At 44.7% G+C, this 26,811-nt stretch overlaps 1 protein-coding gene across 5 annotated transcripts in view; it reads left to right on the top strand.

The window, feature by feature from the left end:
* Nucleotides 1-23,500, top strand: part of phactr2 (phosphatase and actin regulator 2) — a 48,011-nt gene extending 24,511 nt beyond the window's left edge. Inside the window, exons 2-13 of one of the 5 annotated variants that reach the window (XM_088933786.1) lie at nucleotides 1,227-1,394; nucleotides 3,764-3,838; nucleotides 6,172-6,300; nucleotides 9,443-9,661; nucleotides 11,243-11,759; nucleotides 12,483-12,667; nucleotides 14,180-14,336; nucleotides 16,040-16,095; nucleotides 18,214-18,275; nucleotides 19,704-19,841; nucleotides 20,994-21,070; nucleotides 21,423-23,500. In XM_088933786.1, the coding sequence (XP_088789912.1) occupies nucleotides 1,227-1,394; nucleotides 3,764-3,838; nucleotides 6,172-6,300; nucleotides 9,443-9,661; nucleotides 11,243-11,759; nucleotides 12,483-12,667; nucleotides 14,180-14,336; nucleotides 16,040-16,095; nucleotides 18,214-18,275; nucleotides 19,704-19,841; nucleotides 20,994-21,070; nucleotides 21,423-21,438 (1,799 nt within the window). In that variant the 3' untranslated portion in view covers nucleotides 21,439-23,500. Of the gene's footprint in view, nucleotides 1-1,226; nucleotides 1,395-3,763; nucleotides 3,839-6,171; nucleotides 6,301-9,442; nucleotides 9,662-11,242; nucleotides 11,760-12,482; nucleotides 12,668-14,179; nucleotides 14,337-16,039; nucleotides 16,096-18,213; nucleotides 18,276-19,470; nucleotides 19,842-20,993; nucleotides 21,071-21,422 lie in introns of those variants that run through there. The other 4 variants (XM_088933790.1, XM_088933787.1, XM_088933789.1 and 1 more) reach the window with 4 other exon arrangements.
* Nucleotides 23,501-26,811: the final 3,311 nt, after the last annotated feature.

The raw sequence follows: 26,811 nt of genomic DNA, 5'->3' as shown, positions 1-26,811 counted from the left end.
CCTGGTTTCACTGTTTACAGTCTGGAAAGGAAGGTTTGTTATTTTCTCCCTCACTGGGCAGATGTTGATCACAGCAGACCTATAGAAGTCTTCTAAAAATTCAAATGGCTTTGTGGCAAACCAGGCATAAAAAAGGACTAAAAGCAGTATTTACTCTGCATCTGTTTCTCCTCAAGCTCTCCATCAACAGTAGCAGCACGTGCGATGTTCCTAATGGCTGTCTTAAGTGTCCTATATGTAGTTGCTGGAATGGAAGTTTCACCCCATCAGTGAAACTGAGGGATGGGAAAAGCACATTTATGCTCGAAAAGAAATTCAGAGTTGTTTTAGGCAAAATGAACAAGTGCTGTTTTGTTTAACTCCTTTGTACAGGATGTTTCAAGTCTCCTCTGTATTGTAAAACTGGAGCCACACAAGTTGATATTAATCTAGACCCTTTTTTGCATGTAGCTTTTTTAAAATCTTGCTTCTGACTGTCACAGTTGTTGGAGTACACATTACAGTATGCAGTCCTGGACTTCAGGAGCATGCAGGGAATATTAAAGGTGGTGGTGGAGGGGATCCCCATTACCTGCAAAGCGCTTTGAGTGGAGTGTCCAAAAAAGCGCTATATAAGTGTAAGCTATTATTATTAAAGGATTTATGAAAAGGTTACCTGTGTGCTAGTTGTTTACTCTTTCTTTTAAACTAGAACACAAAAGCATAATTGCTGCACAGACATTTGATTCCTTTTCCAGCTGCTTTAGCTGTGAATAGATCTCCCTCCCCCATCTTGATTTCATTTAGAAAAATACAAGAAGCTAGAAACTAGAACTTGAAGGACCATACTTCAGCCTTGTCTGCACTGTGATGTAGTGTATAAGATGTTGAACTTTTGAGAAGATCCCAGCAACAATTACACAGAGGTTTTCAGCCATTAATAACTTGAACATCGAAATGACAGATATGTGGCAGTACCATATTTGTTTTTCCGAAAGGTTTATTACAGTTGTTTGACCTGCGATACTGAAGGCAGACTTGAAGGGTTAATTCCAGTTTTTTGTTTCCATTTTCCAATACTTTCTAAAACAAAAGCTGAAAGGCAGGCAGCAGCAAAATAGTTATTGATAAGGATACTTTCTCAACACTGTTTATAAGGAGTTGCTCAAGTACATTAAGACTGAAAAAAGTGGGCTTTTTGTGCCATTTAGTATTTTAATCTTTTCTTTTCAATTACCTTCCTCTAGTTGATGGTCTGGAGAAGGTTTCCCTCGCTAACTCTGATGTGGCTATCCCTGGATCGCAGACGCCTCCGCTGAAACAGAAAGGCAAACTCTCCTCACTGGGCAAAATCTTCAAGCCCTGGAAATGGCGCAAGAAGAAAACCAGCGATAAGTTTCAGGACCTCTCGAAAGGTAATTCCTATGGGGTGTGAGACTGTTATTCGTTAAACTTGGGGACACAAGAAGCCCAATGAGATCATGGACTGATGGCAAGATTTTGGGATTTGTAAGCATTTGGAAAGCTTACTTTGTCATATTCAAATTTTGATTACATTTTAATTTTTAGCTAAACTCAAAGCCATGAGGCTCAGAAGGGGTGACCTCTGCTCTGGTCTGCATTATCGCTGAGGGAACGGGTGACACTGTCCCTGCTCAGGATAGACGTGATACCCACACAAATGTTTTAAAACAAGGAAGGAGGAGAATTATTGTACAAGGAGTACTATTAATTAAGCTGGCAGCCATATCATCGTGCAACTTACAACTGGCAGCCCACTGAAGGTAAGCAGGTGTGAGCCTGGTCAGTCCCTGGATGGGAGACTAAGACTAAGGTTGCTGCTGGAAGAGGTGTTAGTGGGGCCAGCAGGGGGCACTCAAACTGTGGTCTATGTGGGTCCTAATGCCCCATTATAGTGATGGGGACACTATATTGTAAAAAAGATACCGTCCTTCGGATGAGACGTAAAACTGAGGTCCTGACTCTGTGGTAATTAAAAACCCTGGGGTGTTTTCCTGAAAAGAGTAGGGGTGTTACCCCGGTGTCCTGGCCAAGTTTCCCATTGGCCCTTACCAATCATGGCCTCCTAATAATCCCCACCTATGAATTGGTTTCATTACTGTGTTCTCCTCCCCACTAATAACTGGTGTGTGGTGAGCATTCTGGCGCACTATGGCTGCCATCTCATCATCCAGGTGGGGCTGCACATTGGTGGTGGTGGAGTAGAGTCCCCATTACCTGTAAAGCGCTTTGAGTTGAGTGTCCAGAAAAGCGCTATATAAGTGTAAGCATTTATTAAGACACCAGCAAGTAATCTTTAAATCCCGAATAGGCTAATTGGTTCAGTATGCATTAAACTTGAAGTTTACACTATGTTAGTTATTGTACATGAAAGGTGTGGTTTACAGTAGAAGGACACAGGAGAACAGCATGAAATATTGATGTTTAGTTAGTCTGTAGGGCATAATGTTTGATTGCTGATTAGATTAAATCTTTGCTTTAGGTCTAGTAAAATGTGGGAAATTGAGATTATTGCAAGCAAACTGTATTTTGAGACATCAATGACTAGTTTTCCCCCTACAACCAGTCTTTCTAAAGCAAAGCCCAAAGGTATGGATGACTATTTATAGGGTGCAGGTTCGCAGTATCCTGTAGATCAGCCCTCACTGAGTGATGGATGTACTTCCACCTACACTGTCAGGGCGTATTTAGAATCACATCAAAAAGAGACCTTCACGCAGGCAAAATGCTGACCTCGGCATGGGAAAAATGTGGAAAATGTGTTTAGTACTTTAAACTATTGTTGTTTTATGTCCTTTCCATTTTCATTTGAGAATCGAATTCAGTTCCTGTTCTATATAATTTTTCTCTGACGCAAAGCTAGATGCATCTCGTCTTCCCTGCTGCCAGATGCTTGCTTCAAGTTGTTTAGCTCATTTCTCTTCATTCAAAAATGTTCATGTTAAATTTTAACCATTGACAATTAAAGAAATTCAGCGATTACCCTATTTTCATCTCCCCAAACTTTTTTTCATGCATTCTTGTCTTACAGTTTGCATCTAATTTTATATGATCTCCTATCGTGTGATGTTTCAAATTTAAAATTTTAAGATCTTGTAGCAATATACATATTCTCGCTGGTGAATAAAACTCCCTGTTGATTCACAACACTGAGTCTATATTTGTATGCAGAAAAGGGTATGACCTTGTTACTGAGGTAACTGTATAAATACAGGTATACTGTATAAATAATTTAATTTGCAATGGCGCTATTGTGGTCAAAGCTCAGTCTTGAGATGGAAAAAGATCCTGCTTTAAGATGAGCAAATGTAAAGTTTAATCCTGTTACTATGAAGTGAATAATTGCTAAACGAAGTCAGCTGTGTGCATGTCTGCTCTAGAACAGTGTTGACTGGTCGTATGCTCAGGGCCCTGACGCAGAGTTCTGTGGGCTCTCTGCTTGGCTAAGTGGCCGCCTGTAGCAGTTGTTCTATTATTAACTCGGCCACTTGGCTTTGAAGTTCAAGAAGGTTGAGGAGCCACGTCAGAGCTGCTCACAGGAGAGGGAAGTGCTCTGGCATTGATTGTCATGTTGAAACAAAGCCCGGAGCTGTATTAAACTTGGTTAGAAAAAGAGAAAAGTTTTGAGTAAAGAAGCACCATGCTTCAACGTTCTAGAGGCAGTGTTGTATTTTCTTGAATTTGTCTGTGGATCTTTTTGTTTCAAGTGGGTTCCCAAGGACAGTTTTGCTTGACTGCTTTCTGTTCCTCTTTTACGCCCTAGTGCTGGAGAGAAAAATTTCCACAAGGCAGAGCCGCGAGGAGCTGATACGAAGAGGGGTTCTCATCCCTGATCAAGGTGCGTTTCCTTCAGCACAAATCTCCCAACTTGCATTGGTAGTGGTGTGTCCATTGAAGGGCCTTTTGCACTTGTGTTTGACCGTTGCTCCTTTTCAATGCAGAGCAGCAGAGGTGCATGCCATAGGGTGATCTGTGGCTCCTCCTGTCAGGAGCAGCTGAGATGGCATCACTACTGCGATTCCGTTATGGATCTGCAGCACTGGCTATCTGTGTTCTGTGTACTGCATCTAGCATCAGTCAGTCAAGCTATAATCTGCTGAAATCAGCAGATCTCTATAGTGCCCCATGTGCCTGCAGCAAATGTTTCAAGGCAACCTTACTCAAAATGACAATGCCAACTGCAAGAGTGCCTGTAGGAAGTGTGTTCCATCATCCGGGAGTGACCTTTAGCACTAACTGTACATCCTGGGGATACACAAAGACCTCAGGACTGCAGTGTCCCAGAAAATGGTGTGGAAGTCTAAAACCAGAAATAGAGGGACAGAGATGGTGCTGCTGTTCATGCTCAGACCTGTAACACAGTAAGGCAGATTCTCTCTTTCCTTCTGCTTTGCCACCTGGCTCTCCAGCCATAGGTGAGTGTTGAGTGTGCTTACGTCGCTTTTGTCTTGTGGGACAGGGAGGGAAACAGTGTTCTGGTGGCCTGAAGGCCTTGGGTGTAGCCACAGAACCCAGGCTGTGTGTCCGAGTGAAACCAGGGCAGGCTGTGCCCACGTGGCTGCCGGTCTGAGCTTGGCAGCTCTCTGGGTGCCACAGTGCCCTTATTGTGTCCCCCCATGGACAGGAGGGGAATAGAGCAGTGCCAGTCTGAGTGAGAGGTTTCCTCTGGATTATTGAATTTTCCACTGGCTCCTGGTAGACTTGACAGGTTTTGATTAATCTTCTGCAACCAATAGCCTCTCCAAAATAGGCCCCTTGTTGACTAGAGCCTCGTGACTGCGCTGGAGGATCCGGAATGTTGTGCTTGTTGAAATTATTGCAGCAGATAGAGACATGTATTCAGTTTTTCTTCTCCTCACTTACAGTGGAGGGTTTTATTGAGCACGAGTCATACGTAGGTATTTAGTCGTTCCAACCCAAACCTGTTACTGTCCAGTGGTAGGAGAGGTTCTTTGGGAAGACTTCTGGTCATAACTCGGTGTAGACGATTGTAGAGGCAACATAGCAGAATGTTGTATTGGTTCTTTGCCATTTTTCAAGTCTGAGTGGTCTTCTTGGACTGCAAAATTCTTCTTACTTAGCCAGCTGGAACAACATGAACAGAATTAACTGAACAAATTCACTTGTATTTCAAAATACACATCTTTGTCCCCTGTCAGCTTACCTGACCCTTGCCGGGGATTGAGGAACTCAGAATATCCTCTCGGGGCCCCTTCTAAATGTTATTGAATGATGCTATGAGTTCACTTTTGAGTTAAATATTTCGAAAACAAAAGAATTCCTAATTAATTTAAAAAAGTAGCTCCCCTTCATCGTGCTGTAATAAATGGACAGACTATAGAGGCTGCTGATTACAAATATCTGGGACTAGTCATAGTTTAATATGGGGCAAATGTTGTGACCATTTATAAAAAAGGCCAGCAGGCTTTTGTACTGAGAAAGCGTAGCTTCTTTAAGGCAGAGAGAAATATTTTAACACTCTTCTATAAATCTATTTATTGAAAGTGTTTTTACGGTCTTAACAAGCCAAAAGATAACACCAATACTGCAAATTGTAATTGCTTGTGTAATACAGTGAACAGAATCATTGGGGGAAAATCCGATCAACCTAAAAACCTGTCTAAAAGCAAACAGTTTCTAAAGAACGCTGAGAGCATAATGAAGTGTGTGGCCACCCCCCCACTCCTTGATGAATTTACACTACTCCCATCTGGCTCTGTGCCCAGGGGGTAACGGAATAGTATTGGGAAATAGTTTTGTCATCTGAAGTAGTTCAACTAGGGTCTCACACCTGAAGAAGGCTCTGCAGTTGGAACATTGTGTTTCTTTTCTTCTCTTTTCAGCATGGAGTACACCTTTACTTGTTCATCTATAATTTCACCCATAGCGTCACTGAAAATGTCCTGACCCCTTTGTTGGCGATGGCACCCGTTTCTCCCGGGGATAATGAACCTCGAATTGACTTGTGAAGGTGACCAAGGCTGAGCTTCTAAAACAGCCGCCCATGCTGTGTCTCGGCCAAAGCCGTCCTTTCACAAGCCAGGTGTCAAAAGCCAACGCACACCAATGAATCCAGATGCGGTTTTAGCATATAAAGCATCTTGTCGTACTCGTTCATCTCCCTCTGCAGTGTAAGTTTGTCGTGATTGCCGGTTGTGTCCTGTTTTGCAGACGTTGACGAAACAGTGAACTCGGGGACCTCAAACGGACACACGGTTCCGGTCAGGGTGGAGCCTGTGGCGGAGGAGGTGCGGGTCGACATCGAGACTCCGTGCGACTCCGCGCTGGAGGAGAAACCAGGTGATGATCCCAGGATCCGGTGCAGGGAGGTGGCAGTTTGAAGGGATCCACCGTCCCAGGACACTTGAGGTTTATAAAAAATGGCAAGATTGGCATTCAGACCTTATATAAGCTGTGTTCTGTAGAGTAAGTGGAAGAGGCAGGAAGTCCACACTGGATGCTACCTTGTGAAGAAGTGTTAATTGGTATTAATTAGCTAATGCCCTCCTCATATTTTTAACCTTTGTTGTTATGAAGCACAAGCGATGTCTTTGCTTTGCATTCCCTGACCTGTTCCGGGCTATAATGCCTCTCATTGCTCACTGATGGATACTGATCTGTGTTTGGTAGCTGCCAGTTTCTTGTACGTTTCTCTCTTCTGCCCGGTTCCTCCAACATACACACTGGAAACCATAGCCGTCTTGTCACCCGGGTCTTTTATAGCGGTCTGTGAAGATATACACCCAGGGCAAGGACATAACAACTGACTGTTAGGTTAGCTTGGTGTGTCTGCGAATTGTGTGCTTTGCCATTGATAATTGCCTTTGTCTCTATTAGTGAGAGAATAAACCATCACTGGGAAGCTGCTGAAGCTGCATTCCTGCTTTTCTGTCCCCAGTGTCCCCAGATGTGATTTTCAGGGAAGAGCGCGTGCGTGCACAGCGCTGTCACAGAACCATGAGCCGGCAGTGTTGCTGGGTCCTATGGCGGTGAGCCCCTTACTTTAAAGGGGAACTGCGACGTTATTTTCAGATTTCGGGGGTTAGGAAGAATCAGCACTGATCAGTGCATTTCAAAACTGCAGTAAAAGTCAAAGGTACACAGTAACTTGTACAATTCTCAACACTGAAGAGAAAATCTCCAGGTGTTCTGAACATGCCCCATGTTCTGCGATTCAGAATGAGGCAAGAAAACTACGGGTGATATGGCCTTATTGCATCGTAAACAAACAAGCTTGTGAATATATCTCTTTTAATTCAACAGAAATATTGTTTTCGATTCCAAGATGGTTTTGCTGACAAATGCTACTTGTAACCTCTGCCTGCAGATCATGTTGGAACATTTCTGAGGTGAAATGTCTGCTGCAGACCTGTACTTTTTCACTTGTACATCACATCACACAAGTCATTATAGTGACTAGTGAGCAGGAAGGGCCGCTTCACGTCACAGTTCTTGGGGACTTGAATGGGAGTTTGCGACAACATGGCGACTTACAGTACTTTCACAAAGTTCACGATTTTGTGCTTGATTCGCAATTTTTTTTTAACATCAATGAATTTATTTTTTTCCTGAGATTTAATAACCAGTCTGAAAAATTGGGACTGCAGTTCCCCTTTAAGCACGGGAACTCCTAGCCATCCCTCATTCAGGTTAATGCAGTGAAAACAGCATCTCGTATCCATCAGAAGCAAGGCAGTGGGAAGGTTGTATCTGACAGGCAGGAGAATGTAAAAACTCGTAGCAAAAAGATGGCAGAATCGAACAGATTTTTTTTGCTTTCTTTTTTTCCCATTATCTGGTTCTTTTCAGGAAAATGAGTTTTTAGCGGTGTACGTTATGTTCACACATTGTAATCTATGCCTGTCAGAAATCCTTCCTTGATCTTTGAAAGTAAAACAAATTCCCAGTAGAGTCCAGCCTGCTCTGTGGGGGAGGTCTTTGCAACCCTTTCAATCTGGACTCCTGTGGGCAGTGCTGTGTCTGCCCCTTCACACTGATTAAGCAGATTATGCTTTGTTGTGCTTCTTGATGGAGCCCAGAGACGTTTCTTGGCAAGCCTCCGCTCCAGCCGACTCCTGCAGAAGTGAAATGCACTCTCTCGGAGGTCATTTTGAAAGACCTAGCAGTAAGGGAATCCTAATCCTCTGTGAGTCATTGTGTCAAAGTCGGCCTTTTCAATGGGGCCTGTGATTGGATTCATATCCAAGCCACCGGAAATCATCTGCTATACAGGTCTTTTGATTTCATTAGATGTGTTTGAAGTTTTAGAAATTCAGCCCGGTAGAAATCAGGACGAGCCGTAACTGGGTGCAAAGCTTTTCAGAATGATCCTTTTCTGTGCAGTGCATGCAATACCAGAAAGTTACAAATGAGGGGAGGGCATTTGGCCCATCTAGCCTGTTTCTTGAAAGAAAGCAAGTGAGTGACTGGGGTTTTTCCTTTAATTTCCGGTTTCCACTGAGAATACAGTTTCGATTGTCACATACTTCACAGTCACGTTCCTGGAAGATCATTGCAGGTTTTTTCCCTTTCCAGGGAAAATTGGAAGGGAAGATTTCTCATTTTAAGGGGGCAGAGGGGGAGGGGATCTTGCAATTTTTACTTTCTGAGGAGAAGGGGGTGGTGTGTGTGTGTGTGTGTGTGTGTGGACCAGGTTCCTGAAATGTCGAGGCAGTGTCGAAATCTGAGAAATGGTGTCGCTGCTAGTTGGCCCAAAAATGGACGAGATGTACTTTCGAACTGCGGCGTAGATGGGGAGCGGCTCAGGGTGACCGAAGACAAGCGCTCTAAATGGTTAGTCCTGGGTTTCGGATCTGAAAAACAGCGTCTGTTAGCATTTGGTCCTTAGCTTCATATCGGCGGTCTCCTACCCTTGTCCTGGAGAACCTCAATCCAGTTATTCTTTTGGATCACCCTTAATCACCCGTTATTTAAAGATTAGGAGCACTTGTATAAGTAAAGGAACAGGTTTTATTCCGTTTCTTCACCTGAAGTCAGTCACCTAAAGAAGGCTTGACTGCCAAAACGTCGTCTCTTCTCTTTTAAGCATGGAATAAACTTTTACCCGTTTCTTTGCCGCCTGCGCACGCTGACGAAGCTCCCTACTTGAACTTCTTCAACCCCTGTTTAGGTCATGGCTGAATTCAGCAAGTAATGTTTCAATGAAGGGAACCCAGCCCCTTGAGGGCTGCAGGATATTCTGATTCTTCTTCCAAATGATCTCTAATTTTCTTAAATAAACCCACCACCTGTTTAATGGATTATATATACACAGTAGATTGTTCCAGGCCTCCAGGAACAGGGTTGGCGACCCCTGTTTTAAAGAGGTCGTAACTCCACACGTGACTCTTTCTCCACCCACCTCCTCTGTGCGTGTGCTTTAGCTCTTCCGGCTTGTTGTTTCTAATACATGGGGGTCTCTATACGCCCTTTGTCCCTGTAGAGAGGACTGACAACAGGCCAGTTCCAAAGACGAACCCGCCCCGAACCCAGGACACGCCTGCTAAAAAGTCTCAGCTGCCTCCCAAAGCCCATGGCGGGGCCGTGGCGGGCGGAGCCAGGAAAGAGGGGGCAAACGCGAAAAAGTTGCCCAAAGGCTCAAATAAGCAGCCTCTCGCCCCATCTTCCAAACAGAGCCCGCGGAACGGTAACCGTGCCAACGGTGAGTACGCATGTGAGACCTGCATGCCCTTCCTGCACTAGCCTGAGCCTACTGGCTGCACGCCGTGAAGCCCCGCCCTCCCGCCGCCGGGCAACACCTGTTACCTGGGCAGGCGAAGGACTGGGGGGGCAAGGGCCAGCGCCCAGAGTGCACTGGGATTCACTGAGGCACTGCTCTGCTGCCTGTGCACCCAGACAGTGAGGAAGTGCGTTTATACTTCTAGGGTGTAGTGATTTTATTTAAACGACTATAAAAAGGCACAGCTCACGGCAGATGTCAGTGCAGTCCTGGGTGGGTCCTTACGTGTAGTCTCCTCGAATCAGTGGCCGCTGGCCAGGCACTTCTTTTTGCACGGGTGTTCGGTTTGTCTGTTGCCGGTGCATGAAAACCCTCTTTTCCACGGCCAGAAGCCAGCGATTAACTAAGCTTAGTTTCCATTATCAGAGCACTACACGTAGGAGGGTTGTTTTTGTGGTTTGTACCCACTGTAATTAGCCTTACAGGGTAAACTGCATTTTGAAATTAACAGGCTTGCATTTGATATGCAAGACAGATGTGTTAACAAACTATCTGTGGTTTCTGTTGCTTCATTTCATTTCTTATCATTCCTGTTTAGTTTTGTGTTCCTGTTGTTTGAATGCATGTCTTGATTTAAATCCACTTCTTTTTCATAAAGAACCTGGTCTTTTGCAATAGTCCTGTACATGCAACGTTATCAGTTGTCTTTTGGGTAAATGGGGACACGTATGTATTGCACTTCAGTGGCTGGGATGCAGGGCACAGAACTTTGTGTGTTACACATCACAAAAACACACTCGCATCCATTCCACTGTCACGCCAGCTCTCGGATCCACTAGATCACGTGTAACAGCGGATGTGTGAAAGTGTGAGGTAAGTCCGTCTGCAGCAGGAGAAGTGACATTTGAGAAAGCAGAGAAAATATCTTATCTTATGCGTCTTTCTTGGAAAATGGAAACAAAGAGGTTGCTTTCAAATCTCTCTGAAACCGTAAGAAAAGTGTTGCAAATCATGTAGCTGATGCCTCGACCCGTGACGCTTTGCGGGGAGATTGGTTCTCATTATGCCATTTCTTACATAGGGAAGTAAAGCTGAGAATATCAAAGAAAACAGTTGGATGAACAGTTAAATAAAAGGAGCGCAGGACTATGTCTGAGGAGGCAGGAGTGAGCTTGCTGCCCTCTCTGTGTGGCAGCAGCTGGCAGGCACGTGGCAGAGTGTGCAGGGTGAGATAGCAGCACTGAGCAGGTTTCAGGGCCGAGTTTTGCAAAAACGTTTTTTGTGACACTTTTGTTTCTTGGCTGCCCTACTTCAAGACAAATGGCGCAACTCGGTCCCGTTGCTGAGAGCAAACGGTGCCAAACCTAGAGAAAAACAAGGGCTCTGCTCTCACATGCCTGCTCCCCAGAGATTCACTGCTTCAGCAGCAGCAGCAGGGTTATGGAAAAAACCTTCACGTGCAATAAAAAGAACCTTCCTGTTGTTTCTTCTTACAATCTCGGGGTTGTGATCACGGACAAAGAGAATCGATCGGTGATTCTTTTGGTTTTTTTCCATCCCCAGCCAAATCCTCCCACCCCAAAAAGTCTCCTGCTGCTGCCAAGGCAGCTCCCCCGTCTTCATCATCTTCCTCCTCCTCCACGGCTCAGTCCCGGAGCCCCAGAGAGGGGGCCAGGGCTAAAACGGGGGGCTCAGGAACACCCAGACCGGAGAAGAAGCCGGAGAAGAGGGCCGACTCCGCCAGCGCCCCGACAGACAGCCCCCCCAGGACGGGCGCCCCGACTCCGGCCAGCCCTCCCCCGGCAGCCAGGCAGGATCCGGCGGCTGCGGAGGCCGTGTGGAGCTCGGAGGAGGCGTCCGCCCAGGATCCGGCCGCGTCCCGGGCAGGACAGGAGGCCTCTTCGGAGGAGGAGACGCCCGGGCGGAGCGGGGAGCAGCCCGGTGGGCCGCCGGCCGCCGAGGCGAGCCCTCCCTCGCAGGCCGCGCCCGAACCCCGCGGGGATCACGGCAGGCCCGGGCAGGAGGAAGAGTGTGGCAGCCGTCCGGCCGGAGGGGATCCTCCATCACCGAGCGTCCCCCGGTGAGAACGTCCTCATCTCGCCCTGCTGCCCTCGCAGTCTCTCTCCGTGGGTCTTGAGGGACAGACGTCCATCTTCTCTTGTGCAGGACAGAAAAAAGACTCGGGATGCGGCAGTTTGATCGTTTCCAGAATTCGTTGCTGGACGAGAGGTCACTCTGCTAGTGCTCTAAAACTGCCCCAGCTGCATTACCGAAATGCACCCGAGCCTTAGAAACTGATGTTTTGTGTTCTAATCTGGTTATCTTCTCTGGCAGCAACCAAAGGGTCACTTTTGCATGATTCAGATTACACCTGCACCTTAAGTCACACACGGTTTCCTTCTGCCAGTGTGTGAAGTGAGAGTGTCTTCATGGAATTCTCCTGAATGAGTCACATTCTTTACCTCAGCTGTTGCCTTTGCTTTGATCAGAGATGTGAAAAAAGTCATTTCTGAATGAATTTTAATGTCGTTCGTTTGTTCATTTGTCCCATAAATGTTTGTATTCTTGTTAAGCTTTTACCTGGAGTTATGAATGTGCTCTATGGGTTACATATCCATTTATTAGAAGTATCTTTGCTTTTCCATTAAGTGGTACATGAGCCCAAAGGTGGTAAACACATTTAAGCTGTACCTTAGTTGGGGGGAAATGAGTTTTCCTCTGGGCTCTGATTAGTACCCGAGGTGTTTCTAGACAGGCAGAAGTGTGACCTCGGTTCGTCTGTTCCACTGTTCTCATTCCTCAGTGAGGCAGGTGGAGCAGGCAGCGAAAATGGGGAAGACCGGGTCCGGGTGGGGATTCCGAACTCACCGGAGGTGACTGTCATCCCCGACGACAAAGAGAATCACGCCAGTGATTCCGACTCGGACGGACCCATTCTGTACAGGGATGAAGAGGAGGAGGAAGATGAGGAGGACGAGTACACGTCAAGTAGGAATTCTGCTTCTCTGTATGCATGCTCTCTCGCGTGTCGTGTAGGAGTTTTAAGAAAACTGATAAAACGTGGCTTGTGTTGCATCTCAGACATGGAGCAGGTATTATGTGGTTAAAAGCATCAGCCAAACAAAGTCATCGTGGTTAATAATGAAATGAAAAAACATGCCATCCAATCAGAACATTGCCAGTTTCCCAGCAACCCCACTTATGTTATCAAAGTGAAAACAAGGATGGGGGCAATGATATACAGTATGGAGATTGACTGGGAATGAAGAATTTTCCCTGGGATTCTGCAAGATGTGCCTGAACTGCTAAAGTGTAGAAGAGTGTCCTCCCGGGTGTTCCTGCTGTATGTCAGAAGCCCCTTTTGCAAAGAGATCTCCAGCTTGCATTATTACAAGACTTTAAATAGGTTGTATGGCTCAGGGACTAGAATCTAACATAACATAACATCACTTTATTGGCCCTATACAATTTCTTGTATTAGGAATTTGTCTTTTCGCATACCCCAGCTTGCTCTCCATGAGACACACAGACAGAGAGAGCCTGGGGTCAGAGCGCAGGGTCAGCCATTGTACAGCGCCGCTGGAGCAGTTGGGGTTAAGGTCCTTGCTCAGGGTCCCAACGGAGTAGGATTCCTCTGCCAGCTGCGGGATTTGAACCAGCAACCTTCCAGCCACAGGCGCAGATCCTTAGCCACAGAGCCACCGCTCCGCCCAGTCTAGTTAATCTGTTAATATTGAGAGAGGTCAAACACTCGGTGTCACTTCTTCTGTAAGGTGTTCTGCGGATGTCTCTGTATCGGGCCAGTGCAAAGAATCACAGTCACGCACGGTCTCTGTGCTTCACTCTTGCTACCTAGAACGTGATGTTTTGCAAAACGCTCAGCAGGTTTTGTAAAGCACATGTAAGGTGACATGTAAGCATCAATATTTAAACTTTCCACTGAGTTGCTGTTTACAGTAAGCCTTTGTGAGATGTAGACCGTATTCCAGGCAGTGCCCCTGATCACATTGAGATTTGTAAAAGGATCCAAAAATGATTAAAGCATTTGCCAGATGAAAGGATTGGGCTTTCTATTCCAGCGGGCATGAATATTCTGTTCCACGCATTGATCTTGTTACAGCACAGTGCGTCTCTGTTAATCTGTGATTAACAAAGTTTATGATTCTGTTGCCTGCAGCAAGGAATACATCGTGTAAAATCGCAGGTGTTGAGAGTAGTTGCGTGCCATTCATTTTAGGGTGGAAAATTGTTCCAGAATAAATTATTTTTTTATGTTAACATAAGGTGCTTCATTTGTTGGCTTTGCGAAGCGGATGGGTGATCACCATTGTTTTAGTGTGCCAGGAGCATGAAATGTCTTGCTTGTAATGTATATCCTCTCTGACATCTAATCCCTCAAAGCATTCCCATGTTTTACTCCTTCAAGTTCTCGGTTGAGCACTTTTTTTTTAGAACTGCTGAAAGCTGGAGCAAAACGTAATGGGACTCTTGTTTTTGCAGGTTCCCTTGCTAGCAAGATACGCAGGAGGGACACGCTTGCCATCAAACTGGGCAACCGGCCGAGCAAAAGGGAGCTGGAGGAGAAGAACATTTTACCCCGAACGTCGGAAGAGGAAAGGCAGGAGCTGAGACAGCAGATTGGCACGAAGCTGGTCAGGTAAAGAGCTGACATGGCAGAGTGCGTCAGCTGGCACATCCAGTGGGTGGGAGTGGGGGGGGGAGGGGAATTTCTGCAGGTTTAACAGCCTGCTGTGTTCACTGAAGGACAGCATAGCTTCATGCACAGTGGACCACCTACAGAATCACTCTCGGCAAAATCGCCCTCTTACAGATGATGAGGTGCCCAGCCAGACAAAGCTGAGAAGGAGAGTCTTCGGCGCTGCCATGTAAGATCCCAAAAACTACGGAACCCTATTAGCGCCACAAAAAAAAACAACAACAGTGCCGTCTTGTTCAAACGCAATAACTTTTTTTCTCTCCTGTGGCACTAATAGGTTTCCGTAAAAAAAACGTTTAACCGCTATAAGAAAACCGAAGAAACTAAAGGAGTGAGCAAGCTTAAGCTGCCAGTCTTTTCGGAGAGCTCTGAAAGGGGAGAGGAAGTGGTTAGGGTGAGGCACCGCTGTAGCGAGGGAAGGCGATGACAGTGAGGGCTCTGCTGCAGCAGTGTGCAGTCAGGCTGCTGATGGGTGACAGGAATGTGGCTCCGGTAGGAGCTGGGCAGTCTGGGTTCTTCATCGTGAAACAGCTGAGGTACAGAACCCGATACGTCTGGCAAACTGGAGGCACTAATAAGGGAATGTTAATATTTCAGATGTTTATGGTCTTTTTCTCCATTAAGACAATTATCTGAGAAGAAGAGTAGTCAGTAAGTGACAATACCACCTGAAAAAAACAATGTTTATACTTCCCCGGTAGAAAATTTGTACCACTCAGTTTCGGGATATCAGGAATTTAGTAAATAAAAAAGTGTTGTTCCATGCAACACGCACATTTGAAATCCACATTTCTGGAAGAAAATTCCTGGCATTATGCAATCCACACAGCTTTATCGCTCAGATGAATTTCAATATACGTTTAAGTTTTCCAGTTTGGCAGGCATATATATTGTACATTTTTTTCTTCATCTGACAGAGTCTAGAACAGTTACTGGTCTGGGTAACATCAAAGGTCCAGCCATATCAGCAAGCATCTTAGAACTGTTCTCCCTAAATTTCCAGCATCCAGACTGCTGAGACAACTGGAATAGATTTACACCAGGAGATACCGTTATCATGACACCCGAAGTCACCCATGTCACCCAGCTTCATGCTCACGTTGGCTAAAAGCCTGCCTGCTGTACGTGGAACATGAACAGAATTTGGTTTTGCTGGGCTGGAATGCTGCAGCAGACTCCCGTCTGCAGTGTCATAGTTAAAGGTCATTAGCAGCTCTAGGAGCCATGTGATTGAGTCTCGGCCATGCAAAAAAAAAAATGCTGGAAGATTTACTTGACTTCTGAGAAATTTCTTATCATGTGACAGTTGTTGCCCACAAATCTTTTAGTCTTAACAGCCCCCTCACTGTGTTCTTAATAGGCTGAAAAGTTTTGATTTAAAGATTAGTATTCATTTGGGGCTTCAAAGATACTTCTTTCGCTGGATCGCGTGTTATTTAAGCAAGTGAATTGCATGCAAAAAAAAAAGCTGTTTTGAGGGCTTAATATACCCTGGTTTAATTTTTCGGGGACAACTCGAAACTTCTTTGAACTCTGGTTGTCAAGAGAAATGTGTTTATGTCCGACAAGAATGCCAAGCTAAAGAAATGGCAGCCTGTCTCCTTCAGAAGGGTGCTGAGCCTCCGCCTTCTTGTATCCGTCAGGCGCCTGAGCCAGAGGCCGACGACGGAGGAGCTGGAGCAGCGCAACATCTTGAAACGTAAGTCGAGCCCACGAGCTGCTCGTCCTCTCCTGCGGCCGGCCGACCCCTTCGCGTCCCCCCAGTTGCGGTGCCTTGTACGGATCCTGCCGACGCAGCTGAAAAACCAGTATGCCGAGAGCGAATTCTCATGCCCGTCCATACAGATGTGCCCAGGACAAGTTAAGACACTCGAAATGCTCGACAGCTGGGGCTGGGTTTCGTTCAAGAGCCCCGACAAGCTGATCCGCTCCAGAATGGTTGGGTTGTTTTGACCTCCCTCCCTTCTGAACATGCTGGCTCCCGTCTCCGTCGTCACTTACTTTTCAGTTCTGCTTCCTTTGGTAAATATTGTGATCTGGGGGTCATCTTGTTAAGCAGTCGAATCCATCTGCGTTGAGCTCTGCACTCACAAGTTCACAGCTGAGGCTGTGAAGACTTTTCATCCTCAGTGCTGAGGCCTGTGGTGTGGTTAACAAGTGTCTGTGGGAAGAGAATCCCACCGTGCTTGCGAAGACCACTCGCAATTATAATAATAATCATTTTATAATAAATGACCTCAGAGTGTCCTGTTTCTAACTGGAATGCCAGGGCCTCTACAGAGGGCTGCTTTTAAAAGCCCTCCCTTCTGTTAGCGATTAATATTGTTTTCTAACGGTTTTAACCAGTAACGAAATTGACTTGCTTAAAAAAATATACAAATCCACAAATAAAGGTGTTAGCAGACTCCAAAATGAGCTCTACAAATGTTTAGACAAGATTTAGAACGGCTCCGTGCGTGATGTAGTATGTCTGAAGAATCCTCTCAGGTGTACAAAGTGTTTGAATTGACAAAAAGTGCTTTTTAAGACACGGGCAATGTTCAAGGATTTTTTTCTTTGCCACACTAGTCTGAAGTCTGCCACTGCGTAAAAGCATCAAGAGTAAGAGCAAATTGGTGTCTGCTTCTCAGTGGAGGGGCACTCTGTTGGGAGGACAGGTGCTCTGACACCTGTGTTAGCTCACCGGGTGCCCATCGATGAGCCAGTTTAGTCGAATGCTTTAGGAACACTGGGGGGAGGCAGTGTAATTCACTAGTGAGCAAAGTTTCTCGGATCACCCATCACCAGAGGAAAGAAGGAAAATCCACCTGGCTCTCAGGTTTCTCATACATACGAGTTGTTCAGAAGAGACTATTCTGAAAACCAAGAACATTATTGGACCAAGCAGATGCCCAGCTCCTCCCCGCGTTAATGTGGAGGTCTGAAGGTGGTGTTGGTGGGGGTGGGGTGGGAGCCTGGGTGTCATGATACATTATTCATTCTTCGCTTTGTTCCTGTACTAATAATGATAATGGTGGCGACAGAAAAGTGGTTTCACTGTTGCATTATTTACAACAGCTGTGTATCTGCCCATGAGGAGCTGTGTTATTCAGGATCATGGTCTCTCCGCTGCCGACGAGAGCTGGGCAGCTCCAAGAGCTGATGTCCCCTACGTCTGCCAGTATCTCTACATATTTGCAACTGTAATGTGCAAATTAAAAGACTGGAATTTTTGATTTCTCATGACTTCTGAGGTCTGGCCTTCCCACTCCAATTCCAGAAACAGGGTTTAAATCCCCCCAGTGTGTTGTGTACATTGTATTATGTATGAGCCTTAGTAATTTGCACTATTTGCACTATGTGTATTCTGTCTACAATGTCTATGTCGGTGTCCTGTCTGTCCTACCTGTATTTGCACCGTGGACCACTGTATACTTGTATATGGCTGGAATGAAAAATAAACGTGAACTTGAACTGAACTTGGGGGAGGAAAGACGAATACCAGTGTGCACAGGGTTGAGCAGGGTTTTGATCTCCTCTTGAATACGGACAGATCCAAGTATGAGATTTTCCTGGAGTTGTTCTTCGCTCAGGAAAATTGTTTGCACTTTTTCCGTTACTTAATGCACAGAGTAGAGATTTTGCATTTATAGGAAAAAAAGATTTTTTTATCAGCTTGTATTTTTTTCTACACTGTCCTCAGCAGTTTAATTTCAAGATGAGGATTGTAAGTGATGGTTTCTGTACCTTTTTTTCCCATCAACAGTGAGTGTGAAAGGCTGTTTACTGTTTAGTATGTTTTTTTTCTAAAGATTTAATTTCTCTGTTTGTATTGCAGAGAAAAATGAAGAGGAAGAACATGAGGCCAAACAGGAAATAAAACGAAGACTTTCGCGAAAGGTATGAGGCTGACAGTATCAGTTTGCCAAACTGACTGTGAAGCAGCCAGCAGCATGTTGTACTGTAAATATGACTGGCCAAATGGATGTATTTTACCTACTAATGTGGAAACTTTCTATCTTCAGAGACTGAGGTTCCCAAATTGTTCTTTAGAACTTCCTCACAGTTACAGGATGATTTTCAGTCAATGTGAAGCAAAATGTTCAAAACCTAAATTCCTTCTAATATTCCAACTTAACTTAACCAACACGGTTTAAATACATTAGTCTTTTAAAACTATTTCTTTCCTGAACAAATTCCTAAAGATTTTACTCAGAAAAATTGTCCACAACATTTTAATTCCATTTTAATTTTAATGTCTATTTTTTTTTATTCCATCATGAAAAGGGTAGACACTGTGAACATATTGGTGTTAGCTTTTTTTGGTGATTATCTGGTATCTTATTCTCAAACACTTTATTGGTTTCTAGTGATTTACCTATTGATTTTGTTAAAATGTCAATTACAGTTGAGTTTCTTATAGACTTTACTTTGTACGGTTCTAAATAATTAATATAGAGAGCAGTCCCAAAACGTTTCATCATAGGAAATGTTGGCAGCTACAATTTATTCCTATTAACTATCAGATAGACGTTGGTGCATATGAGTTTTGTATAAAGCAATTTTTAAATTCTGCATCTTCAGATCGACAGCTCCACCTAGTGGGCCAATTAGGAACTTCATTATTATTTTTTCTTTCTTGTATTGTTCATTTTTATTGTCAATTGGCATTGACATTGTTGCATTAACAGCTACAAATTTAGGAGCCTCAACTAAGTCATGGTTGTAACTACTAGCGAATCAAGTCTGACGTATGCAACCACCTCTTGAAATAAACAGTTGTGACCATGTCTAACATTACAGCTGGCCAAAAAGCTGAATTTATTGTACATGGCACGCCGAACAGTCTTGAAATAGCTGTACCTGTGGTGAAATATTTCAAGTAGATTGCGCGATGGCTAAACCGTGTATTCATGTCGGGAGAGAAAAACAGATCTGAAATCAGGTAGGGGTTCCAAAAACTGATCCTGGGCAGCCCAGGCTTGATTTTTTTTTTGTCCCAACTGAGCGCCTAGCTGCTTTATTAAATTCTTAATTGACCTGCTAATAAAATACACCCGAACTCTTTTTCTGTTGCTAAACATGTTTGATGTAGCCTTTTAGCTGTGCTACGCGAGATCTCCCAACTTTTGTGGCAAAGCTGGCAAAGGTGCCAGTTGGGCAGCAGAATTGAGGATTCACTTCGGGGACGAGCCGGGCAGGACTGAAAGCCGGCAGGTTCTGGAAGGGGTTTGTGCTCAACCCCCACACCACTTCTGCTTTAGACGAATCCCATTTGTCCGGCCCTTACTGCCTCTGCCGACCCCTGACCCCTGCTCGCTCCCCCAGCTCAGCGTGAGGCCCACAGTGGCGGAGCTGGTGGCGCGGCGGATCCTGCGCTTCAACGAGTACGTGGAAGTCACCGACGCCAAGGACTACGACCGCCGCGCCGACAAGCCCTGGACTAGACTCACGCCTGCGGATAAGGTACAGCCGAGACCCCACGGGGCTGCGGCTCAGATGCTTTGGTGCACTAGGAATCCACATTCTGGACAGGGCCGAGTCCCGAATGACTGAATTGTATCAAGCATTTGCATGTACAGTGCACATTCATGTGGCAGTTCAGTGCAGTGGTGTACAGCTCCAGTCCAGTCTCTCGTCTTAGTGTCCTTGTAGACTTATTAGGTGAACCAACACTTTTCTAGGGTCTCCAGCTATTGATGATGTACCCAGACAGGGCCATGCTGGCCAGTTCCCATTCCCGCCTCCCGCTAGTTATATAAAAATATAAATACATATATGTTTAAATATTTTAATAAAGAGATGCACAAAACTCTTATTTTAACTCAAGATGAAATCTAAAGTCAGTGGGAGAGTAGATGCTTAATTCAGAACTGGAGGCCCGTCCCACACTCACCTACAGTACGTCACGGGCCATCAGTACCGAGCTAAAAGTGATCGCGGCACAACTAAACTAGCTTAGGGGAAAAAAGTTAGCCGGTGGGGGAAAATGGCGAGCACAAGCAGAGAGAGGGACAAATTTAGAAAATACTACAGTGGGGGCGAGATACGAGAGAGGAAGCAGAAGAGGGAGGATGCGAATGTGGCCCTTAGAGGGTCTTCGCAAAGGTTCGCTGTAAAAACCAGGAGCGAAGAAGAAACGGACAGGAGGTGATCTCGGGGACGACGAGGGCCGTTTCATCACCTCAGCGTTGCTCCCTGCTGCCACCACTACACACAAGAACCCCCCCCACCCTGTGACCAGACCAGAGAACCTGCGAGACTCTGGCCCCGGATTAACACCTGTAAGACCTTCAGGCCACTGGCTCAAAGGAACTGGGAGTGTAGAACCCCTCACTACATCCCCTAGACAAGCAAACTAAGAAAGCTTTGCAGGAGCTGTATAGCGTGAAGTCCTGTTCCCCGTTGCAATGAAACTCTGATGTAGCAGAACAGCCTTGTGAAAACCCCAGTTTAATTTCAGTTACGTTGTGTAGCTCTGCTACCAAGAGAGAAGAGAGGGTTTTTTTTTTCTGCAGAGCTTGTGCCACGATGCTGTGAAGGAAATGCTGAGGAGTGCCTGCAGGGGTGGTTACCCGTTTGTGTCCCACTTAGCGCTCTTGTTTTTGGTCTCCACAGGCCGCCATTCGGAAAGAGCTCAACGAGTTTAAAAGCAAAGAGATGGCCGTACATGAAGAGAGCAGGCAGTTCACAAGGTAGGGTTTTGCAGTGGCCCTCCAAGCCGGACAGCAGGGCTGTCCACTCCTGGTCCAGTGACGTCTTGCTGTTCTTTCAGCAGCCTGTCCGCCCAATTAATTGATTTTAAATTGATTTAATCTCCTAAAAAGTTTCAGATTTCAAGTGACCTACGGCTGTACAGAGCCAATTTGGAATGTCTGTACAGTTAAAGGTTCAATAAAATAATCTCTGAGCTCAGCTAAAGTATAGTTTAATTGAAGATTAGATTGCAACCGGGAGCTCACGTCAGTAGGACGTTTTTGTCTTTTCTGACTTGTAGATCGTATTAAATGACGTCCTCAGAAATGTGGTGATCGTATTGTTTTCCAGGTATCATCGCCCCTGACCGCCTGGGGCGGAACACAAGCAGTCTGTGCTTCAAGACTCTGTCATTCATCACAGTGCCCAGCTGAAGAGCCCTAGCGCCAGGCTTTGCCTTCTGGGGGAGATGGTGCCCAGGACAGATCCAGCCTCCTGTGCCCAGGGCTGGTATTTTCTGTGCAGCTGTGGAGAAAGATTGCTGGGCACAGCACCAAGTTGCTTAGAACATAACATGCCTGTGTTCAGTTTTTGTTACATGCTCTCCTGTTCACCATGTAATGTGAAAGACAGTCCAGTTTCCTGGAAGTTCTCAGGATCTTTGCGCACAATGAGAAGAAAGCTGGGCTTTTATCATATCTCCCTTCTCTCCCTGCACACACTCAGCCTTGTTTTTCCATGATAAAACTCAGCACTGTGGAAGGATCCAGTGTTTTGAAAATATTGTCATTTCAGTTGTATTTATGGTTCTTTTGTGCCAGCTGGAATAGTCTCGGAATCGACATGCATAAGTGAGACATGGAGTTCATCTTCTGTTAAAAATCAAGAGCCCAGACAGGGGTCAGACCAAGGAGAGAGCTGGAAGATTTGGTCTAGGATTATTCTATTCTTATGTGGTGTGCTTCTTAACATTGCCAGTATTCATAATTAATCTAAGTAACCGTAGATACAGTATGCACTTTCTCAGAAATAATGTTAAGTCCTGTGTATCTGCTGTCATAGAACTTTCTGTATGTGTGCAGCGAAAACACTAGATATCAACACCTCAGAGGAGGTAAAAACATATTGATTTTCTTTCCTGTGCAAGCCTGCCATACTCCCTCTTATCTTCTAAAATTAGAATTTCCAGAAATGGTCCGGCTACTTATTAAGATAGATTGTAAATAATAGATGGTATCTGGGTTAAAAGCACCATTATAGGGCTCTGGAATCTTCCTTCGGAAAGGACGGAGCAGATCAATATCCTGTCTTGTTTGATACCGTAAATAAAGCCTCTCAGAATTGGGCTGTTTTCGGGAAATGGAAAAGGCCAAAACTGTTTCTGTGAGCCTTGCAAGAGTCATGATTGGAGTCGCATATGTGAGCAGGAGGAAATATTTCACCAGTCCCTGCCCATTTTCCCCTTGTCTGTATTGAGACAGTTACCCTTGGCGGTCAGGTTTATTTTTTTAATGCTCTGATTATTTTTTTTAATGTTGCCCTGATGGAGTTTTAATAACATCAGCTGAGGCCTAGGTGATATTTTAGAAACTGTAAATGTAATTTATGAACGTAATTATTTTTAAATTCTATGTGTCCTGTACAGAATGTATATAAACTACATTAAATTCTCATTTACCTTCGAAGGGAGTGTTCTTGTAAACAATTATTATATTATGTGAAAAATCATTTTGAGTATTTTTTAAAACCTACATTGTTACAGTATATAGTGAAAACATTTAAAAACACAATTGCATATATTACTTTGTATATAACACTGTATTTATTTCTGTGCCAGCTACATTGCAGTGGAGCAGCTCTTGAGCTCTGATAAACAGGAGTTCTTTGAAGGACGTGACAGTTTCAAAGCCTTTCTCCAAACAGTCAGTAGCCTCAATTCACTTGAAGTGTGAATGTGAAGTTTCTGTGAAGAGATTTCAGGGGGCTCTGTTTTATCTACTTCACGTTGTGAAGAGGCATCAAAAGTATCATGCAGACATAAAATATGAAGTGTCCCACATTCCAGAACTACACATCTTAAATATTTTGCATGTATCTGATGTTGAAGAGGGAACTGGATTGTGTTGGAATGACTTCTTCATCTCTTGCAGAATGCCCTTTATGTTAAAAGCCGCTTAACATTGATTTGTGTAAATTCACTGCAAAACATTAAGGACACTTTGTATGTTAAACTTTGCTGCCATTCCACACTCTGGGCTGTCCAAGTATTGTAAAGTGTGTTTGAGTTGCCAATTGTAAACCTTTTTTGTAGCATTAATTTGAGGCACAGCTGTGGTTGTGGGACGTTTTACTGAAGCATCAACTGACTATGTCCACTGCACAGTGTAGTATGAAACTACCAAATGTACAATAAAAGGGTTTTACTGAAACTTTTACATGTCGAAGCTGTGTGTGGGTATTGCTTCTTACCTTAAGCTTGTTTAATTTTCTTTAGGGGGTGGTATTTAAGTAATGTAGTGGAAAATGGTTGTCCTTTGTTAAACAACATCCTATGATTATATATAGTAGTACAGGGGTGGACAACTGGTCCGAGAGGGTTGCGGTACTGTTCAAATAACAGGTCTTTCACACTTGGACGCTCAGTAATCCCTAACAATCAACTGATTTAACTTCTGTTGGTACAGTATCAGGAAGGCACTCATCCCTGGAACCACAGGGCCCAGGTAGCACAGATTCTCTGGATGGAATCCGGAGATCCAGAAATGATCCCAGGACCCAGGAGCTGTGAGGCCGCAGTGCTCCCCTTGGAGCTCCCCTGTGACTGGCATTGCTCACTGGTCAGGCACATCTCTTCCCACAAGGTCCCTCAGTACTGTACATCCAGGAGATGTCACCCACCGTGTCCCCTAGGTGCTGCTCCAGCTGCTCACTGCGTGGGGGTAAGGCAGAGAATTACTAAACCAGTGGAGCTACGGGGTGCGAGTCTGAAGAAACCTGAACTGGAATTTAGACAGGACCTATCCTGGCTTCCCTGTTGTTTTAACCTCTACCACACGATATGTAGAAATGCTCAGCTTTAGACCTCTATTTATTAGGACCCTGTTCTGGGAACTCACACACCTGATGGCTCTAGTTTCCTCCAAGCTCTTTGCTTCATTGAACTAATGAGTTGGTTAATTAGCACTTTTCTAAATATGTTTTTTTTGCTCAAGCTGCAGATCTTAAGATAAAGTATTTCCAAAACACAGGAGGTTAAAAGGCAATGCCCAGCTGTTTTAGGATCTAGGAGTTTCAAATGAATCCTACTCCCAGCTCGACTGAGGGTTTCAATTCTGTAGGTCTAGGTCTGGCTTCCTCCTCCAGGTGAGTGAGGTCGCTCAGCTAGCGTGCCCTGGTGTCGTAGTACATTATAGCCTGCTGCAGCCATGGCTGCTGGGGCTGCTGTACATGCCATTGTGTCTCTGTTGGTGGCCCACCAGGTAGATACATCTGTTCTGACCAAACTATCCTAGTCTCCTCCCCACATGTCCAGATGGCGCCCGGGCTGGGCACCATCTGAGTTGGATGCTGCATCACTGCCATGGGATCCAAGAGGGACATCGTGGATATAGCTATCGTTTAGGAGGAATTTACTGGTCTACAGAGATCTGCATGGAGTACTAACACACAGAAGACATGATGGATGGATTAATACCCTCATTCATTTATTTCCTTTTTTTTAATTATATAATGTTGGAATGCCCAAAGGGGTTGGGCAACCAGTTGACCTTGGACCCCTAGAGGTTTTGTTCTCCTTACTAAGGAGGTTTTGGTTCCTCTCCTTTCTGTTCTGTATTGACTACATGTACGGTCATTTGCATTAAGCGCCTTGGAGCAACCTTGTTGTGAAAGGCACTATATAAAAATAAATTGAATTGAATATTAACGTTTCTACATTTCAAAACACGTTTTTCCATTAGTAGGAAACATTTAACTGTTTAGTTTTTGAAGATGGGTCTTTATCTTAGGCCAGAAGAGGGCACTCTAACTGTTTTCTACCATGTCCGGTATAACTTTGGATATAAACAGACATTGACTGTCCGATCACTTCAACGGGTAACCAAATAACTGTGCTCTTAGACCAACGTTTCTCTTCCATTATTTCAACATTGTGATACACTAACTGCCACAAAGCATTGTTAGGTGAGGAAAGGTAATGAGCACAGGATATTAACGCTAGTAAATGTAGGACGAGAGGCTATAGGTTATCAGTAATGTCTTTATCTAAATGGCATTTCACACGTGCAGACATGACGAAGTCACGCATATTACAGTATTCCAGGCATATCGGTCATGTTATGAGAAATAAGATTAGCTTCCAACATTGTGTTAACATCTTGGAAAATAGCATTACGATATACTAGAAAACAGATGTGATTTATTATTTTCCAGCAGCCATATCATGCTGTAACACACAATGTATATCCACTGGAGCTCAGCAGGTGTGAGCCTGGCCCGTACCTGGGTGGAAAACCTCCTGGGAAAACCAAAGGCTGCTGCTGAAAGGTTGCTGTTAGTGGGACAAGTAGGGGGCGCTCACCCTGCGGTCTGTGGGTCCTGATGCCCCAGTATAGTTACGGGGACACTATATATCCAAGGGCGTTTCTCGAATAGAGTAGGGGTGTTACCTCGGCGTCCTGGCCAAATTTCCCCCTGGACTTTACCAATCACGGACTCCTAATAATCCCCATCTCTGAACTGGCTTCATCACTCTGTTCTCCTCCCAACTGAGAGCTGGTGTGTGGGGAGTGGACTGGTGCACTCTGGCTGCCGTCGCATCATCCAGGTGGGGCTGCACACTGGTGGTGGTGGAGGGGAGTCCCCATTACCTGTAAAGCACTTTGAGTGGAGTGTCCAGAAAAGCGCTATATAACTCTGAGGAACTATGATGTCATCTATGGGAAGTGTAGTCAGTCTCATTATCACCATCATCGTCATTATTATTATTTCAAAATCATTTGCTAAAATCGCCTTTTCTGTTCATTTTACATAAACTGTATAAACCGTCACTACAGGTCGTTTCAGGAAGGAAATTTCAGAAAATTGCAAAAAAATCTTTCTCGGGGGGTTGAGTTTTGTGGTTGATGTATAACACAATTTAGATGAATTCCTGTTTCAGTAGGCTGTGCGTAAACTGTGGTACAGTATTATCACTTGGAATACTTATTTCGCTTTTTTGAATGTTTAGCGCTAACGAAAAATAGTTCATCCTCCCCGAAAGTCTGCTTTATATCTTTTATTTCACAAATATCCCTATCGCGTATCCAAAAAAAAAAATTCTGAGAAGGATGCAACCTAATGGATATTTACTCTAGATATCAGGATGAGCCCTTATTGTTCCCCTCGACACTTGAACAGTCCTGTACTATAAAGGAAAACAAGTTTCAGTGGCCCAGTAAGTAGCAGTTCCTTCGGCAGCACTATTTTCAGGAGTAGGATTGTCAGCCCCAGTGTCCTGGATAAATTCTAGTTCAAATATTGAATTTATTTGCTCTGTAGTGGGACTCTCCCCTGCGTTAAGCACTCTGGGATACTATGGAAAGAATGATTAAACACTATATATTTGTAAGAAATTAATATTTCTTTTGAAAAAACTCAAATCTCTCTTATTCCTTTTCATTATTTTTTTCAGTGTATGTATAATTGTTATCTGTTGCATTTGTAACGTGGTAATCCTGTTTTGAACATTTCACCGAAACCC

This window comes from Atractosteus spatula, chromosome 15, assembly GCF_055471065.1.
Source record: "Atractosteus spatula isolate fAtrSpa1 chromosome 15, fAtrSpa1.hap1, whole genome shotgun sequence".
NCBI classification, from domain to species: Eukaryota; Metazoa; Chordata; class Actinopteri; order Semionotiformes; family Lepisosteidae; genus Atractosteus; species Atractosteus spatula.
The sequence above is the reverse complement of the archived record's forward strand: the minus strand, read 5'-3'. Positions and strand labels throughout refer to the sequence as shown.